The following is a 19,082-nucleotide window of genomic DNA, read 5'->3' on the forward strand; positions in this document are numbered from 1 at the left end:
GGCTATGGACCCGCTGATCGCCTATATGTCAAACACCCGGTAACGGGTGTGTTTAAAGGTCGGGTCTTTTCTGCCCGTGCGTGCCCGCTAGAGGGCGCGCGCGAGCAGAAAAAAATTGCCGTCTGGAGACGGCAACCCGCAAATGCAGCAGTGCCGTCCGTCCGTTTTTTTACTACGGGCGGACGGCAAGAGGTTAAAAAGGGGGCTTCAGCCAATCAGAGGCCCTCAAAGAAAAAGAGTTTTCCGGCCTAAAACGTTTGCCTGGATACAGTCTTCATCCAATCGAATTCAAGTTAGTTTTCCTGCCTAAAACGGTAAATATGCCTGGATACTGTGTTAACCAATCACCTGTCAGGAAGAAAGCAGAAAGAACGGGAAAACCAAATGAGATGGGGGAAAAAGAACTACAAGTCACTGCAGATCCATGAGGGGGGGGGGCGCTCACCTAGGGCTCGTTCATCCCCCCTTTTCAGTCTACTACATTAATTTTTAGCAGGACTTCCCCTGAGACCTGACAGTTATTTTTTAAGGGTTTCTTCAAGGTGAACAGGCTGAGAAAGACTGGCTTAAGGAGTCACATTAATATATACATGTCAGTATTAGAACAAGGATCAGGATGACAGACATGGAACATGCATCCTCATATCAAGTCAGCCATGACAGCTCTTAAATCACTTTTAAGATAGGCTTCTTTTAACCCTTTCCGACTGCCTCACACATGTATATGTGTATATGTTGTATATGTGGCATTGAGAAAGTGGGCTTTCTTCCTGGGTGCTGCATGTATGCACACCCATGTTTGTGCTGGAAGTGTGCACCACTGCGAGCCCCCAGCGCAGAGACCGCGCTGTCTCCGATAAGACTTGCTCCCGATCAATAGATCACTGTGGCATCCTGTGGTTGGCTATCACAATGATCACTAGCTGTAGAACCTTCACCATCTCTTTCTCTTTTTTGAGGAGAAAAGCTTTTTTACGTAGTGTCAGCGTCTGTTTCAGTGTCAATGTTGGTATGTTTTAAGTATGTGTAGCGCTCACCTCCGAAGGAGCCGCTGTAATAACCTGGGTCATCACCAGTTGTCTAGGGGATTTGATCTTCAGCCGCCCCATTAGCATTAACCGCCCTCTTCTAGTGCCCACAAATCTGATGTCCACTTCAGTAATGCAATGCTGAATAACTTTTATTAACCTCTTGCCGTCCGCCCGTTGTAAAAAAACGGACGGACGGCACTACTGCACTGGCGGGTTGCCGTCGCCAGACAGCATTTTTTTTCTGCTCGTGCGCGCCCCCTAGCGGGCACGCACGGGCAGAAAAGACCCGACCATTGCACACACCCGTTACCGGGTGTTTCACATATAGGCGATCAGCGGCTCCATAGCCAGATGATCGTCTATATGTGCTCGTTCGCGTCCGCCCGATTGTTATCCCCCTATATAATAGCAATAACAATAAGTGCACAAAAATAAATATAAATAAAAAAAAATCACACTGGGGAGAGAGGCGATAGGGATCCTAGACATCCAGGGTGTAGCAGAAGTAGTAGTATATGACCATAGCTCAATCAGACTTCCAACAAGGTCATCCGTGTTAGATGGTTGGCAGCATTTTTACTATGAATCCCAACCATATAACTTGGTCCTAGGTTGGTAGGTAGTAGTATTTGACCAAAGCCCAATCTGGATTTTTTCTATTTACTCAGGAAGGAAGATAGAAAACAAACATAGAATAAAATCATTTTTAAAAGCTTTATTAAAACAGATTAAAAACACTTCCAATTGCAGCTTTTCACAAATCACATTTTCATATAAAATATCCATCTCTAGAAAGCCGCATACACGCTCCCAAAGTCCGCCAGCCCTAACTGGAAACTCTGTCTCCCCTCCAGATCAGGAAACAACGTTGTGCTCTCCGTGCTTCCTTCTTCAGAGCTGTGGAAATCCAGCTGAAGTGCCGGTTAAACAGACGATCATGCACAGTCCTGTGCTTGATCGTCTGTATTGGAGGGCAGGGAAGACATCAGGAGTCTAATAGACCAATGATGTATCCATAAAGAGAAACAGTCACATCCAAGTGCTGTCACATGGGGACAGTGCTGAGATGAATGCACGCTACGGACACAGAGTGAATGACCGTTCTGTCCAGATTGTGATTCGGTCCTCTGCTCAATGAAAATTTAACTCACCGGACCTCCGTGAATATTAATCCGCTACCCATACAAGGTCTACAAGTTAAGTCGGCCATAATGTGCTAATATGCTGAGCATATCAGCACATTATGGCAAACACCTCAGCAGCACCTAAACAAAAACTTTCACTTTCAGGTTTTTAACTTACTTGAAGGAAAAGCATTACAGCTGCTCAAATCAACCAATCAGATTCTTGCTGGAAGCAAACTGGTTTCTAGGGGCAACAGATACACTTTTCCACTTGTGGCACAAAAGGCTCTGGGGGGAATTTATCAAAGGTGGAGCAGACAGAATCTAGAGCAGTTGTCCATAGCAACCAATCAGCTTCTCTCTTCAGTTTATAGTAAAGGAAGAATCCGTTCTACGCTGAATCACTTTATTTGAAAATTCGTCCCGAGGTCCGGACTTGCCACTGACGAATTTTCAATAAAGTGATGCAGCGTGGAACAGAGTCTTCCTTTACTATATACCTGTTTGGTTGGAGCAAGGACACACTCCTGCCGGCGAGCACCTAGGTCTCTCTTCAGTTTGTTCAATTAAACTGCAAAGATAAAATAGAGAAGCTGATTAATTGCCATGCACAGTTGCTCCAGATTCTGTTTTCTCCAGTTTTCATACATATCCATCTGCTCCAACATGCAGTAATGCAGACATCCCAACTCTCCCAAACGTTCCGGGAGTCTCCCGCTATTAGCGGCTCCCAGCCGCCCGGGAGAGAAACATTTTCTCCCGGAAAGGTTTACTCTGCTCTTTTTAGCAGAGTAAACCTTTCCCTGCTATCTGTTTTTGTTTTTACTCTGATACGGGAGCCGCCGGCCGAGTAAATAGAAAAAAAAAAAGGCAGCATAGGAATGAATAGCTAGATTGCTATTTGAATTTGCAATAGCCAATAGCAGATTAGCTATTGCACCCGCCCACTGCTGCTGTCAATCATGCTGTTTCCTTTTTTTTTTTATTCTGATGGCTGCAGCTGTCGGAAAACTAGCAAAATACTAAATTCTAAAAAAAAACAAAATACAGCAGATAGCACGGGAAGCAATAGCTTCTTTGCTATCTGCCATAATTTCAGGGGGGTCCCCCCCCCACGGATCAGGAGGCAGAGGGCACCTCCCTGAAATGAGGAGGGCACCTCCCTGAAATTACTTTTTTCAGGTTGGGATCCCTGAGTAATGTAAACTCCGCTGTAGCTATCTCTGTGCAGCAGGAACAACTACTATTTACACATCTGCTGCAGTTCCGTACGTCACCTAAGCTGTATGTATCCTCCTTGGCTCTGTGTTCGTCATGTGCCTAATAAAGTTGTCTATGTTCAATCAGGGAGCCGCTGGGACTTGAGACTGTGGGGCAGCAGGGAAGTGGGCGGGGCCAGCATCTCCTATGGATGGAGCTCTCAGTGCAGGGAATGTTTACATCGTGTGTCTGAATTAGGGAGGGGGACGCTGTACAGGGAGCGTGCCAGTCACTTCACAGCAGTGAATAGGATCTGATTGAGAATAGCTGCTAGGACATCATAGACAGTAACCTCATCTGAAGACAATATGGAAGATGATAAAGAATAATAAAGTATCTTAATAATCTGCTGGGAGATCACCAAGACTCAGCACATGGATCCCCAGGCAGATGATGACAGTAAGATGACAAGTGTTTTCTTTGTATGCTTTGGTCTCAGCTCCAGTTCTTCTCCACGACCCCACCTGCATTGGGATCTGCATCAAGCAATCTTTTCCACCTGCTATACTCAGGCTTGCAAAGCATATAGATCTTATCTCACCTGGAATGTTTATTTAGCAATGGAGCTTGAATAAATGGGTGCAAGAAAATGACCATGAAACAGGATTAGTGTGTTTATCTATGAATGGCGGGCTGGGCTCAAGTATCAGGGCATGTGTGTGCATTGATATTTGATATAACGCGATAATAATCATGTTTCACTGAGCTTTGTATAGCACACTGGTTGCAGAGGATTCTAGCACACCCAGTGAAATCATGAGTACTTTTTATATGGGGGTGTGGTATGTATGAGGAAATCGTAACTGTCATGCTATGAAACGTAGGAAGAAATGTGTATTTATGGTGTATGGCAAAAGAAATGTAACAGCAGAACTCCGCGTAGACATTTTATGAACCCTTGCAGTGGGGCTACTCACACCCTGCAAGGGTTAATTGCTCATTTCCACCTAGGTATACTGACCCGATCCTCTGAGGCGGCAGCACTCTCTCCAGCCTGTATCCTCCTCTGCCGCAGCGATGGTATGTCCTCACTTCCTGCACACTGCATTGGGCTTGAGGACTCCTAGACCGCTGCAGCGGAGGGGGAGAGAGACACTCAAGGGATCGGTTTAAGAGCTCTGCGGATCAGGTAAGTATAACTCTTTTTTTTTTACCCTAGGCAAAAATAAGCAGTTAACTCTTGCAGTGACAATTTCTGCCCAGAGTACTTCTTTAAAGAGGAAGGGGGGTACCCCCCACACTGCAATGGCTAACTGTTTGTTTTTCTCTATGGGTGAAAATAGAGAGCAAATACTCACTCGATCCATTGGTCCTGCGGCAGTGACCACTCAAATCTGTACTCCTCCGGCTGTGGCATGGCCCTCTATGTCTTCACGTCTAATAGACCTAAAGGTGCCCATACACTGGCCAAATTCTGCCATTACGGCCAGCGGGATTACAGTAAAAAAAATCGTTGTCCCATCAACTGTTCGATGGGCACCTTTTAGTGTTTGTACGTTATACTGTAGTAAGTACTACAGTTTTTTTTTTCTGGCTGAATATTCAGTCATGTTCCATATACTTCATGTATTCTCTACTTTATAAACTGTCAGTGTTTGTCTTTTCCACTTTGTTATTCACTCTCTTTCACACCTCACATTTGTCCAATTAGTGCGCACGCAGGGTTAATGATCTGCTGCTATTTTTTCTGGCCGCGATCTTTCACTTGTGGACCTCTGTCAGTATGTTGCCCTAGCACAGGGATAGGCAAACTCCGGCCCTCCAGCTGTGGTGAAACTAGCAATCCCATCATGCTTCTGCCTCTGGGAATCATGCCTGTGGCTGTCAGAGTCTTGCAGTGCCTCATGGGATTGTAGTATCACCACAGCTAGAAGGCTGGAGGATGCCTTATCCTGCCCTAGCACATTTCTTGTTACTTTCATATGCCATGTTGTTTTTTTTGACTGGTATTTACCATGTGCATTGGAAGCCATTTTGGGAATGTCAGAGGTATGCCCTATTTTTGTTTTTTTCTTGCACTTGCTATTTTTTATGTATTGCATTATCTATAGTTCAATTTTATCTGAACTCCAGGCAGCCAGCGGAGTTGTCTTACCTGCCAAATGGTTGGTATTTCTGTGAATCCAATACTGAAATGTACATAGCCATGCCACACAGAACAGCCACCCTGGTGACCTGACTTTTCTTTGCTGCAGTAAAGTAACACAGCTAGGTCACCTCCCCGACCTCAATATACAGGGGATTGTAAGTGGCTGAAATCAAGTCATATTCAGGTGATTGTATTTATACTGTATTCATTTAAAGGAGAACTATGAGGTGAGTTCTTTTCACTCACCTCATAGTTCTAGCCGACCTGTGACAATGAGACTGTCGCAGGTCGGCTCAGTAGATCGGGAGGTGAGCGAACACATGCTGGCGTTCGCTCACCTCTCGATCCTGTCACGGCTCTCTGCCGTGACCGGGGAGGGGCTGGATTCCTCCTTCCGCTCCGCCAGCGCTGACTGGCGGAACGGACGGAGGAGGGGGTGGGTACAGCTGGCTCTGCCTCTAGATAGGCAGAGCCAGCTGTCAGTCACGCAGCTGGGCGGATCCCGGTACAATTGTCGGGATCCGCTTCAGCTGCAGCGTCTCAGTGCTCGCGGTATACTGAGCCTAGGGTGACGGGAGGACGCTAGTTTGTGTCCTCCCGTTACCCTAAGGAGAACTATGGGGAAAAGACTTAACCCCATAGTTCTCCTTTTAACAATCTGCTCATTTTTTGAATGAATCAATACAATAATTAGTGTTTTTGAGTTCAGCTTTAAATAAGGACATGTTTGTTATTTTTATTATCATTACTCTTTATATAGCACCATCATATTCCATGGTTGTACATCAGTCATGATAAAATATAAGGCTGTCACTGATTTTCAAAAGTTAACCCTTGCAGTGGGGCTTCCCGCCGAGGGACATACCACAGCCGGAGTGGAGGGTGAGAGAGGAGCGGTCACTGCCACAGAATTGGGTGAGTAGATCTTCTTCTTTATTCCTTTCCCTAGACCAAACCAAGCAGTTAAGCCTTGCAGTGGGGTGGTAGCCCCACTGCAAAGGTTAACCTTTTGGAAATCCCAGAGATGTGCTTTTAAACAGTGTAGCTAGGTCACCTTCTTGCCCCATGCAATGGTTGATTGGTGATGTAGCAGCTCCCTCCCATGTATGTTTGCTGCAGCTGCTAATCCTCAATCTAGTTTGCCATCAAAGGGATTAAAAGAAGTTGAGACCAAGTTAGATTCCAGTACGTACACCAGTTGCAGTTAAAATGCTGTTAATACATGAATTGGTGATTTGAACCTGGAGTTCTGCTGTAATTAATGAGACCCAATGTTTTTCCTGTTCTTTATGACTAAGATCAGATGTTATATTTATTATGTTTTCCTTTCCATTAACAGATGTGCTCAAGAAGAAGCAAAGGCTAACAAATGTTGTTATTGGATTCATCTTTTTGCTCAGTGGCATTGAATATGGTCAGTAATCAATCAGTATTGGTCTTGATAACTTGCCTCCTATTGAATCATTCTACACAGGAGTATACAGTTCTCCGATATAAAAAGTTTTTTATTTATTCCACTATGAGCATTGTCTCCTGTATGACCAAGCTTTTACCAATACTTTTCACAGAGATATTCAGCTCGTTATTGGTATAATTGACAAAGAAACCATATTGAAGTAGTTAAACATTTTGGGAAATGGTTACAATATGTGCTCATTGATATTTTTTCTATAAATGCTCCTATGTGTATTTTTTTTGTGTTTATAGTACTACCTTTTGTCTAAAGTTGCTTTGATAAGAAAAATGATCAATTGCTTGCAGGTTTGTGAACTTTATATGAAAGCGTTCTTGGGAATTAATTTCATGTTTGTTTTTCCTCTTCTAGCTGTGATCCTGCCCACTGTGTGGATGTACCTGCAGGCATTAGATGCACAACCTTTCTTCTTGGGTCTTGTTCTGTCTGCCTTCAGTCTGACTGAGCTATTGTCCGGTCCTGTGTTTGGTTACTGGTCGGACAGGACGGGCAAAACAAAGCATGTCATCTTACTGAGTAACTGCTTTGAGATTGCAGGCAAGGCATTATTGCTTCATACTTTTATCATGAGACTCATAAGAACTATTTACCTGGCTATTTCATGTAGAATGGCTTTTATTTCTGGTCTGCCAGGGTCTCCAATGTCATATAAAGAACAGGGGCACCTTCTTGATAATACAAATAAGTGTTAAACAACATGGTTAGAGTTAAGCTTATTCCTATGCCTAGGATTTTGGCCACATGATCTTGGCTGAATGGCCAGCTCTCAATTCAGGCAAATTCACTGATTGGTTGGCTCTGCTTAAACATCAGTCCCTTCAGATAAAAATCACCTGGCCAATGCCTAGGCTTATGGTACCACCAAGCTGGCCAAGTCTCACTAGGAGTTTTAGGAACCAGCTATCAGTATTTCCCTGTTATTTAATTGACATTTACAACCTTGTGTAAAATGTGTGTGTAACTATATCCTTAAACTAGACCCAGACAAATCCTGGCCATTGTCCTGTTTTTGGATATTTACACACACTTTACTAAAGAATATATATACACAACTTATGCATACTGAGCCACAAATACATTACAGATCCATACTTTCTTCCCCACAGATATGTAATTATTAGATTGCGTCCCCTATATGAACACAGACGTAACACATGTATAATGTCCCCTAAGTGTACACTCACGTAACTGATATATAACGTCCCCTGTGCATGCGCACACACATGTAACTGATGCATTGTGTCCCCTGCTTGCGCACACATGTAGCTGATGCATAGTGCCCCCCTGGGTATACACACACGTGTAACTGATGCATAGTGTCCCCTACGTGCACACACATGTAACTGATGCATAGTGTCCCCTATGCGCACACACATAAGTTAATCATAGTGTCCCTTGCCGCACACAATCGTGTAGATGATGCATAGTGTCCCATGTATATACACACTTGTAACTAATACATAATGTTGCCTACATGAGCGCACACACACACATGTAACTAATGCATAGTGTCCCCATGCAAGCAAATACATGTGACTGATGTATGGTGTCCTCTGCATGCACACAAACACGTAACTGATGTATGGTGTCCTCTGCGTGCACACAAACATGTAACTGATGCATAGTGTCCCTTGCGTGTGCACACGCATGTAAATTATGCACAGTGTCCCCTGTGCACACACGTAGCTGAGTAACACATGGTAACAACTTCCTCCTTGTTTTCAGACATTCACCCATAAAAGATGTTAGATGCATACATCTTCAGCATATCCACAAACAAGACCCTAGGCTACTTACACAGACTCACCAGTCCTGCTGGGACACACAGATCCACACTAGGACTGCTGGCATACAGAGACTCCATGGCGAGATTTTTTATAACCTCAATTCTCAAAGGACAGCAGGAGAAAGGAAACAATGAAAAGCTTATACAGATGTATTGATTGCAGTATATGCAGATATATTGGAAGAGCTAGTATATATTAAAAGTGCATTTAAAAAAAAAATGTTTTAGGCTCTCTCAGTTGTTGAAAAATCATCCTTTGTAACAAACTCTTTACATATTCTGATTTTCTGTGTCCATTATGTTACCATTGATAAACTGTCCCCCATTTATTTTATTACCATAGGTAATTTTATGTACTTTGTTGGAATCTCCAAGTGGTTTCTCCTGGCTAGTCGGTTGGTGGCAGGTAATGTCAGTTTTAGCAGGTAGCCCTCTGATGGCAAACACCTCTAAGGTGCTCCTCTAATTCAAATACATATTCATTGGTTCTGTACATATTAGAAAGCTGTACAGACTTGCACGCTCTGTTAATTTATATTTGTATTTAGCAGTTTCTCTTAATTGTATTTATTAATTATTTTTTTCATCTAGAATTTTCCATGAAATGTGTAAAATGTTCGTGAAAGGTTGTTATTCAGGTCTAATTATGCCACTGCCCCGGTTTTCTATTATAAAGAAAGCAAGTGCCTGCAAAGGGGTCTCTCAATACCCAAGGAAGGAAGGAAGAAACCTGTAGAGAAAAATATACACATACACTATGTGCTGGCAGCCTCGTAAGAGGGGAAGCTTATGTGTTTAAGGTTACACTCCTTGACAGAGAGTGGTTTGAATGTATAGTGTGTGCACCAGACAGGCTAGGATATACAGTGGTACCTCAATTCATGAACGCTTTTGTTAACGAACAATTCGGTTCGGGAACAGGAAGTTCGGCAAAATGTTGCTTCTGTTTGCGAACTCTGCATCGGGTGACGAACACAATCGCAGCCATCTTCCCTGCTCTGACACATGGTCGTGGCTTACTCTAGTCAAGATCGCGGTCTGATCACAGTTTAAATTGGTTCGCAACCAATTTGGTTCGTGACCAGAATCGTGGAACGAATTAAGTTTGTGAACCGAGGTACCACTGTATTTCCTAAGACATAAATTATGTACCCCTTTACAATGCCAATACCCTAAGCCCTTGTTCACACCTGAACGTAGCGCGTTCTACGCTCGACGAACGCTCTACAAAACGCTCAAACATGAAAATCCCATTGTAAAGCAAATATGTTGCGCTCGGTCTAAGTGAACCAACTGCACAAAAAAAAAAAGTGTTAAATAAATAAGTATTAAATAAGTATTAAATAAGTGTTAAATAAAGTGTTAATAAACAAATCTGTGTAAAAATTACAACAATCCGTGTGAAAAACCTGCCATGTGGGTTTCCTTGTCTCTTAGATCTTGGTATGTTTTATTTATGAAAGTGCATTCTAATTGTGTGCAGTCGTTCTCAAACAATCCTTTTTTGTTTTAGGCTGGGTTGACACCATTTCCAGGACCAGATCTGGAATGCAGTGCATCGGGTTTTTGCTGCGATTTTGCTGTGTTCCTGAGCTAGGATTTTCTTTTTTTTTTTAGCTTAAAATGGGCTCTCAGTTGCGTCCCAGTGCGTTCCATGTGAATTTGATGTGTTTTTGATGCGTTTCTATGTGTTCCAGTGCATACCCTACCAGACAAAATGACACATGCAGTATTTTTCTGGTCTGGAACGGACTGCGCTGGTGTGAAGAGAGGCCAGAAATAGCTAAGGGATACATTAGGATGCATTTTGGGTCCAGAAACAAACTGGTCTGGTCCAGAGATGATGTGGTGTGAATGGGCCCTAAAACAACTACTTAGTTTGCTTGACATATAATGTATTTTCCGAAAACCTTAACTGGCATTTAATTGACTTTAACTAGAAATAGCTCTGGAAATTGTTCAGGGGATACTTGCACCTAGTGCATACAAACAACTACTTTATATTGAATGCATTTACTCAGCACACCACCAATTGACAATGGGTTTTTTTTTTCCTTTTTAATGGGGATCTGAACTGTAGAAGGTGTGCGCAAAACAAAAAAAAGTCAGGCAGAGGACTTATCAGTGGCATCACCTATGGTCTCCCTGCAGCAGATCGTTTCCTATTATTGACTTAACATGCTTTGCTCTGCACTGTGACTCTGTGTGGAGGTAGCCATCTTAATAGAGGCAGGGCTTTGCTTCCTCTTGTCAGATCCTCCAGGATGGAGAACATTGAACAGCACAGTAGTAGCAACACCTTAGATGTACACCTCAGATATACAGATATGAGGCTGTTGGTATAAGAGTGCCTAGACATCCTCAGAAGTGCTCTCCTATTTTCAAGAGGATTCCCAGACTAAAAGTACATTTTTAAGGGTACTGCTTAGGCGCAATTAACATTTCCAAATTATCCCTATAACATAGCGAATCTTCACTATTTTCACATATTTTGCCAGCTACATGCGTATTTGTTTCTTTATGTGGTTTGAAGGTACAAATGTATTTCTGCTCTATTCAGGTATTGGTGCGGGAGCTGGGGCTTCAATCTTTGGCTATTTGACTCAGCATTCTAGTTCCAAAGATCGTATTCCGGTTTTTGCCATGGCAATGGCATGCAGACAAGCTGGTCTTTTGATAGGTGAGTTGTTTTACATATGGGGAAATGTTAAGGAGTCTCGTAAACGGTGGCAGCCGGGAGCACACATGTAAAGGTGGTCCCTTGGGAGCCACCTGAAAGCAGGAACCAGTGAAAAGAGCACACTGCAAACATAGTAAGTTCTGATGTCTGCAGCACTGCGGGGCCTTTAAACCATAGCACTGCACTAAGCGCATGTTACCATGCATTTAGTGCAAGCTATCACACAGCACACCGAGCGTGTGGTACCATGCGTTGCATTGCCATTCATTTAAATGGCACTCCAACACAGCTCCTGATAACTATGTGCTGCAGCACAACCCGCAGTACCACAGTACATTGTGGTGCAGTGAAAAAAGTAGTGCATGCACTACTTTTTTCACCATAATGCATGGTATTGTGGTATCGCTCATTGTCCTGCTCACATGCAAATTGCAATGCAACGCACCTAGAACATGGTACCGCATGCAAGGTGTGCTGTGCCATAGCATGTGCTAAATGACCACTAACCTGTGCTTAGCACAACACTATAGGGTTAATGGGCCCTAAACTATTTTTTATAGGGTTTAACCCTTTTGCTGCCATGAAGGTAAGTACTACGTCAATGGCAGCAGGGAGCTGTAATCAGACTCCCGACTCCTGTAGCAGAGTTTGTTTACACTCCTTAAGCTGACTGTTGGCTTCAAGGCAGAAGTTGGCTTCAAGGCTCTAAAGCTACCCAATCGCTTCTTCAGCCCCCCCTAAAAGTTTAAAAAAAAAAAAGTTTAAAAAAAAATTCAAAAATGTTTTAATCCCCTCCCATGCATGTGCACACACACATATGAACATTATTATTATACAGGATTTATATAGCGCCAACAGTTTGCTCAGCGCTTTACAATGTAAGGAAGACATTACAATCACAATACAATTCAAGACAAGATGGTAAGGAGGGCCCTGCCCCTGAGGGCTTACACTCTAAAAGGGAGGGGCAAGTGATACATGAGGAGGTAGCTGTGTGGGGAGGAATTGTTTGAGAACGTGATGGTTGAGCGGTTAGGTTGAGGTGGGATAGGCTTCCCTGAAGAGATGAGTCTTAAGGGATCACCTTAAGGCAGTCAGTATGGGAGATAGTCGGACAGGTTGGGGTAGAGAGTTCCATAGGATGGGAGAGACTCTAGTGAAGTCCTAGAGGCGAGCATGGGAGGAGTTGATGAGGGAGCTGGAAAGCAGGAGGTCTTTTGAACCGTCCCGGTTAGGGTAATACTTTGAGACCATGTTTGAGATATAGCCAGGAGCAGAGTTGTGGATGGCTTTGTAAATGGTTGTTAATATTTTGAATTTTATCCTTTTATTATGAAGGCATGCGTTGGGTGTGCCTACATATGAAAATGATTGCAAAACGGAGCAAGAGCAATAATTCTAGGGCCCATTGTGGTTAACTCTAACTGAAGGTTTTTAAAGCGTTGCCACTGGACTTTTTTTGGGTACTGAACTTTTTTGCAGTTTCACAAATGCAGGCAGTTTTATCTATCTATTTACTCCGCGCAGCCTCATCTTTTATATAATTTGCCATTTAATTATTATTATATTGTTTACAATATTGTGTTTTTTATCTTGTGTTTTGTGTGAACTAAAATGCATTTAAATGCATTTTTTACTGAACGTTTGGGTTTGCTAAACTGTTGCGCTAATACCGTGTGACATACAAAATTGCAACTGCCACCATTTTATTCTTCAGGGTCTCTGCTTTCAGAAAATATATCATTTTGGGGGGCTTCAAGCAAATAACATGCATTTTAACATGTGTGCGCAAAATGCAAATAAGGCTCTGGGAGCGAAAGGGTTAATACTTTTTGAATAAGAGGAAGTCGGCTCTTCTTTACTGTTCTTATTAAAGTTCATATGAACGTTTTCAGAATGTGCAGCGAAGTGTAAAAGGTTCTGCCTGTGGAAATGTAGGTCAGGCCAAGAATGCTCTAATTGTACAGCACTGTCGTAGCGCTTCAACCATGTCTTTTACCTGAACTAAAGTAGAATTCCGGCCCACACTATTTTGTTTTGTCTTAGAATGACTAACCTTTGTCAGGTTTTGTCTGTCTGTTCTGTTGGGAAGACTTCCCATTGCTTCTAACTCTTTCAACTCTATCAACACTAAAAAAACAACAAATTCCTGAAATGAATGTTTAACCTTTTTGCTGCCAAATCATTTCCCCTACTTCACACAAATCTACAGTAATCACTTGAAAATGTGCTGCAAGCAAATGACCTATAAAATACAAAGAGTATAACCTCAATTTTTTTAGTTTTTTTTTTCTAGTGCAAGTAAACAAAATATAACATCCACATTTAAATTAAATATAAAGCACAACACTGTTAAATAGCAAAATAATCTAGTCTCGCTACTGCATGAGCTTGTGAAACTGGCTTACTATCACAAGGGGCCTGACAGGTTCTTTCCTGTGCCCCAGCTTATGCACATCACGGGTACAGCATGTTAACTGCCCAGTGCCACTGGTATACTAAAGCTCTGAACCCACTCAGAGCTTCCTGCTTCTGGATTCATTCATCAAAGCTGAGAGTGATAAATAGGATTTCCCTATCTCCCACCAGTTTTCATCCTGACCTCCCCTTATATTGGTCCTGGGCTTGGAGGGGCATACAGATGCCAGGAGCACAAGGGGTATTTTGAGAGGGTATGGCTCAGCTTTCTCACTATGTAGAAGTGAAGAGGTAGGTTTACAGCCACCTGAATCACTTCCACTAAATAGCAAAAAGCTTGCTGTCAACTTTTAAAACGAGATCTAGTGCAGGGGTATCAAATTCAAACTTATTAAGGGCCATGCCAAGGGTTGTGAATTAAATCAGGGGCCAGACATGTGTCCATTATATGACAGTCCTGTGTGTGAGGACACCACAAGTGTCAGCAGTCCCTGTCCATAAAATGGACAGGGACTGCTGACACGTGTGGTGCTCATACACAGTCAGTCCTGGATACACACAGTGGGGCTTACCGGAGCCACCGTGACCAGAGGCAGTGGCTGAGGAGGGACGTGCAGGGTCCTTAGAGGGCTGCTGGCTGAATTGCCGTTCCAATTTTTTTTCTTTTTTCAACCTTTGACTTCCTTTCTTAATATTGACAACAGTGGCAGTAAAAAGACTGAAGGTACACTCCAGCCAGATTTAAAAACTGTGACTTAAGAGTTTACCTGACTAGTACATATGTTTTTACATTTAGGCATAGTTGTAGAGCACCAATGTCCCTTTTGTCAGTAATCTGGTGATCCTGAAACACAGTTGCTTGTGATGCTGGAGTACCCTTCTTGCTGCATCTCACATAAACGGCAGTACCGAGCTGTCTATCACAGCCAGATCGTCTATATGTGCTCGGTTTTTTTGCCCCCCGACCCCTCACCTTCAATATCGGGATCCGCTGCCCCATCTGCGCCCCGGGATCGGGGACGGGGGGGCGTCAGGAGGAAGAGGAAGGGAGATCAGCTCCTTGCTGACCTCCCTCCGGGCTGTGAATGCAGAAGTGATGTGTGTTACATTTAAAAAACCCCCATGTTTACGCAAATATAAATGTAAATACGCGTTCGGTGCACCAGCGCGCAAAAACGACAACTGCGCTACACACGTTACATATGGCCGCGAACGTCGCAGTGAGAGCAATCATTTTAGGGCCATCAATCACTGATAACACTAAACTGATGAGCTGTAACAGCTTTTAAAGCGTCGCCTATGGCCAATTTTGGGTATTATCGTTTTTTGAGGTTTCGCGCACGCACGCAATTTTAAGGCTTGACATGTTTGGTGTCTTTTTACCCGACGTGACCCCGTCTTTTAAAAAAATAAAAACCCCAGTGGTGATTAAATGCCACCAAAAGAAAGCTCTATCTGTCCCTAAAAAATGGTATAAAATTCATTTCAGTACAGCGCTGCATGACGGAATAAATGTCAGTCAAAGTACCGCAGCGCTGAATACTGAAAAATGGCCTGGATGGGAAGGGGGTTTAACACCGCGGATGTCAACTGGTTAATCGTGTCCCCAAGACAAAACAAGCGCTTAGCTCTTGCAGTGCAGGGGTAGCTACACTGCAAGGGCAAGTTTTTGTTAGCCCTGCGTTCTTCTTTAAACAGTGCACACTTTACTTCTACTGCCTGAATCTGGAAAGTGGCAAGAGTGTTGTGGATGCATACTTATTAATGTACATTGAATGAAATGTTTTATTTTAGAATAGCTGTACTGGAATTCAATGGTAGCTTACTAATGGATTTCTTGTGTTGTCTGTAAAAACTATTTAAATTTAATGGACAGAAAAAAAATAAGCATCTTAAAATGAGCTACAATGAGACAGGTGTGAACTGGTGCGTTTATGAGACAATATGACTGTTGGTTTCCTGCCTACCTGCTGCTCTTTAGTTGAACAATATTCTTTTCAGCTTTTCTACCAGGCTCTATATTCGCTATTGGAACAAAGCTCTACTCTTTTACGTGCTGTGTTTTTACAGGTTCAAATAATATGGTATTGAGTTGATGAGTGTTTGGTCATTTAAGTATTCTCACACTGTTTCTTTTGTTGTGATATTTCAGGTCCTGCGTTTAATATCTTCCTAAGATATTGCACCTTCCCGCTTGGACCGTTCCATGTTGATAAGTTCTCTGCTCCTGGAGTAAGAATACAAGACTTTATTATTCTATTATATATTGGTACTATTTGATGTTGTCATACTGTATGTATCAGTGGCTGTGCATTAATGAGCTGAGAAGTGTTATGCACAGTACTTAAAATGTAAGGCAATTAGAGAGACGGAGGTGGCCAAATTCTGTCATTGCCTGACCTCACATTGTCTCTCTTCTTCTGAATGTGCAATGCCTTAGCAAGCAGTTGACTGGCTCTCTCAAAGGAGAGTTATGGGGTGAGTTAAAAGCACTTATCCCCATAATTCAAGCCGACCAGTGACACTGAAGCTTTCCAGGTCGGCTCTATTGATCGGGAAGTCAGCGAGCACGCACCACCGATCGCTGACTTCCCACTCAGCTGCAAAGGGAAGTTCTCCCCAAGCATGAGAAGACATGAGGATTTAAAAGGAAGAGCAGCAAAGAGAAGGGAAACTACCATGGATTACAGTAAGGCACACATTACAGTATTGGTTTATGTTAAAAAATCTGAGGGTTTAATGTCACTTTAAGTGTATGCACTCCCTTACAGGACTGCTTCAACCACCACAGTTGTAGCATCACTCAGTAAATCGCTTAAAGGGCAGGCATATCTTCTAGCTGCCTATGGGATCCAAGGGTATACGGTCACTCTGGCCATCAAAGTCCACTAGTCAGCTTTATGGGTGCTCATTTTCATGTTCTTAAAATGGAACTAGACCTACCAATTTCAACGGCTCCCAAAACAGTTACTTTCAAAGCATGCCATTGATGTATAACCGTCAAGGTTGCCATTGTGCAGTGCTTATTTCAGCTTTCATAGTTGGCCACGTGTAGCACCATAGCAACTGCAATCCAAATAGAAGCTAAGATGACACCTTCCTTGACTGTAGACCAGGAGCAAAAACTGAATATATTGCAGCTTACAAGTTCTTAGATGTGGTGGCTGCAGTCTTTCTCTTTTTACAGACTAAGTGCAGAAAATTCTTGTTGATCTTGTCAGAAGTCTTGTATCCTTGTAACTTTTTGTGCACTGAACTGAAACCCAAACAATTTTATGGGCTTTCCCAGATCTCTTCTTTAATCTACAAAGCCCCTCTATGTAAAGGAGATGGGGAGGTTTTTGCAGTTCAAATTTAGGGCATCAGTCTAGGGTGACCATGCTGCTTCTCCATAATTACAGCAGGGAAGGGTCTGTTCACACCATCTTGCTGCGGTAACTAGCATGTTACTGCAACACAGTAATGCATGCTAAATGGCACCCCAACATATCTTCTCATGCATGGTAATGCGCAAATGTTCAACACACCACTGAAGGCTGGTGTGAATGGGCCTTAGGCAAGTTTTGTTACCTTAGGATTGGAAGTGTGTTACTGGCAGAAGTAAAGTAAAAAAGGAAAATTAATGCAACCACTGCATCCAAGGACCGGTAAGCTGCAATATAATACATTCTTGGGTTTAGAGAATAGTCATAACCATGAGATGGTTGTTGCTATGATTGTCGGTGGGACTCCAAACACCACCAGATAGGAGATCTTCAAAGTAATAGCATTAAACAAATTGGAAAACCTTATCCTAATTTTTCTCTAGGTCCAAAATGTATTTACATTCCTCTCTCTTTCCTAGTCTTTACCATAAACATGAGCGCTCAGTTACTCAAAACCGAGTAGACATGTTCAGATTGTGCATACCAGAATCTCTTCTGATGTCTACTGAAAATAAAGAATTCTTCCGAGGTGCATTTATGATCAGTGTTATCATGACTTGTACATAGTCTCATACATAGTTGGTAAGGTTGACTAAAGGTAGCAGTTGGTAAGGTTGAATAGGTCCATCTAGTCCAAACTATATGTGTATGTATGAGAGTGGACTTATCTGATGTTGATAATCCATATGGACATACACTACAGCAATTGCCTAGTATGGAAAAAATGAGTGACACTATATAGAGCATGTCCTAATATGTGATGTTATTTTTATGATCTTTTCATAAGATGTTCCACAGGAATCAATGACCTGTCTCCTGATAAAGCTGGGAAAGGGAGTGGAACTTTCCGTGCTTTAGTTAAGATCTAAGGCATTTAGAGCAGCATTAGGCAATTCATATTGTAAATCATTTGACATGCCTTAGTCTCTTTACTTGGACATATCTGTAACTATCACCACTACCACTGTGATAGCTTTGTTCACTTCAAAGCAAACAGCAGGAAGATCTTGTACGCTGTACGCTGCACATTTATATCACTGATATGGAATTTACAGTATGCTTGTTAAACTATTTTATATTCAGAAATAGAGGGGCGCTGTAACATTTCCCCTTGTGAGAACGGGTTAAGGATGCCATCAGAAATGTTAAATACAGATAATATTGATATTCAACTTTATAAAACTGCACCAGCAATTTTCAGCACATGTTCTTTTCAAGGATAAATAGGCAACCATATAAAAAATAGTAAGTATTAAGGACTTCAATAAGAACTTTTTGTGAAAACACCACTTTTATATTTCATCATAAAAGCAGCCGCACAGCATAAAATATGAAAAAATGTTTTTTAGTACTTGTTTGGCTTGAAGAAGAGCTGGCGTGGGCTCGAAACGTCACCATTGTTTTAGCTATTATGGCGTGCTGATGCTGCTTTTTTTGGTGATAAGAGACATTTTTACACACAGTACTTTTTTGATGTGCTTGGTGCAATATGTTCTGGTTAACCCTGTGGATGCTGATGGGCTGGTGACGACAGCAAAATGAATTGTGACTGTTTTGTGTGCACTCTACAATTCCGTGTAAACAAATAGTATGGACACCTTTTGGGCTATTATTTTTTTTCTCTAGCAATAAGCAGAGAACTTAGCTGGTTGCCAAGGAAAATATAGATGAATCATGGGGCCAAACATGACATCAAGGTGAGATTTTGCATTCTAATGGTCTGCCAGCTTTCCAAATAAAGTTGGAACTGCACGATAGCTGAGGTCACCATACATTTGCAGCTTAGGTTGTAGCA

At 42.5% G+C, this 19,082-nt stretch overlaps 1 protein-coding gene across 1 annotated transcript in view; it reads left to right on the top strand.

Moving 5' to 3' along the window:
• The first annotated feature begins 3,709 nt into the window (after positions 1–3,709).
• Positions 3,710–19,082, top strand: part of LOC108804682 (major facilitator superfamily domain-containing protein 8-like) — a 29,284-nt gene continuing 13,911 nt past the window's right edge. Inside the window, exons 1-6 of the mRNA XM_018576525.1 lie at positions 3,710–3,814; positions 6,844–6,918; positions 7,330–7,515; positions 9,108–9,170; positions 11,325–11,444; positions 16,015–16,094. Coding sequence (XP_018432027.1) covers positions 3,790–3,814; positions 6,844–6,918; positions 7,330–7,515; positions 9,108–9,170; positions 11,325–11,444; positions 16,015–16,094 — 549 coding nt within the window. The 5' untranslated portion in view covers positions 3,710–3,789. The remainder of the gene's footprint in view (positions 3,815–6,843; positions 6,919–7,329; positions 7,516–9,107; positions 9,171–11,324; positions 11,445–16,014; positions 16,095–19,082) is intronic.

This window comes from Nanorana parkeri, unplaced genomic scaffold (genome assembly GCF_000935625.1).
Source record: "Nanorana parkeri isolate BGI_ZX_2015 unplaced genomic scaffold, ASM93562v1 scaffold69, whole genome shotgun sequence".
Classification (NCBI taxonomy): domain Eukaryota; kingdom Metazoa; phylum Chordata; class Amphibia; order Anura; family Dicroglossidae; genus Nanorana; species Nanorana parkeri.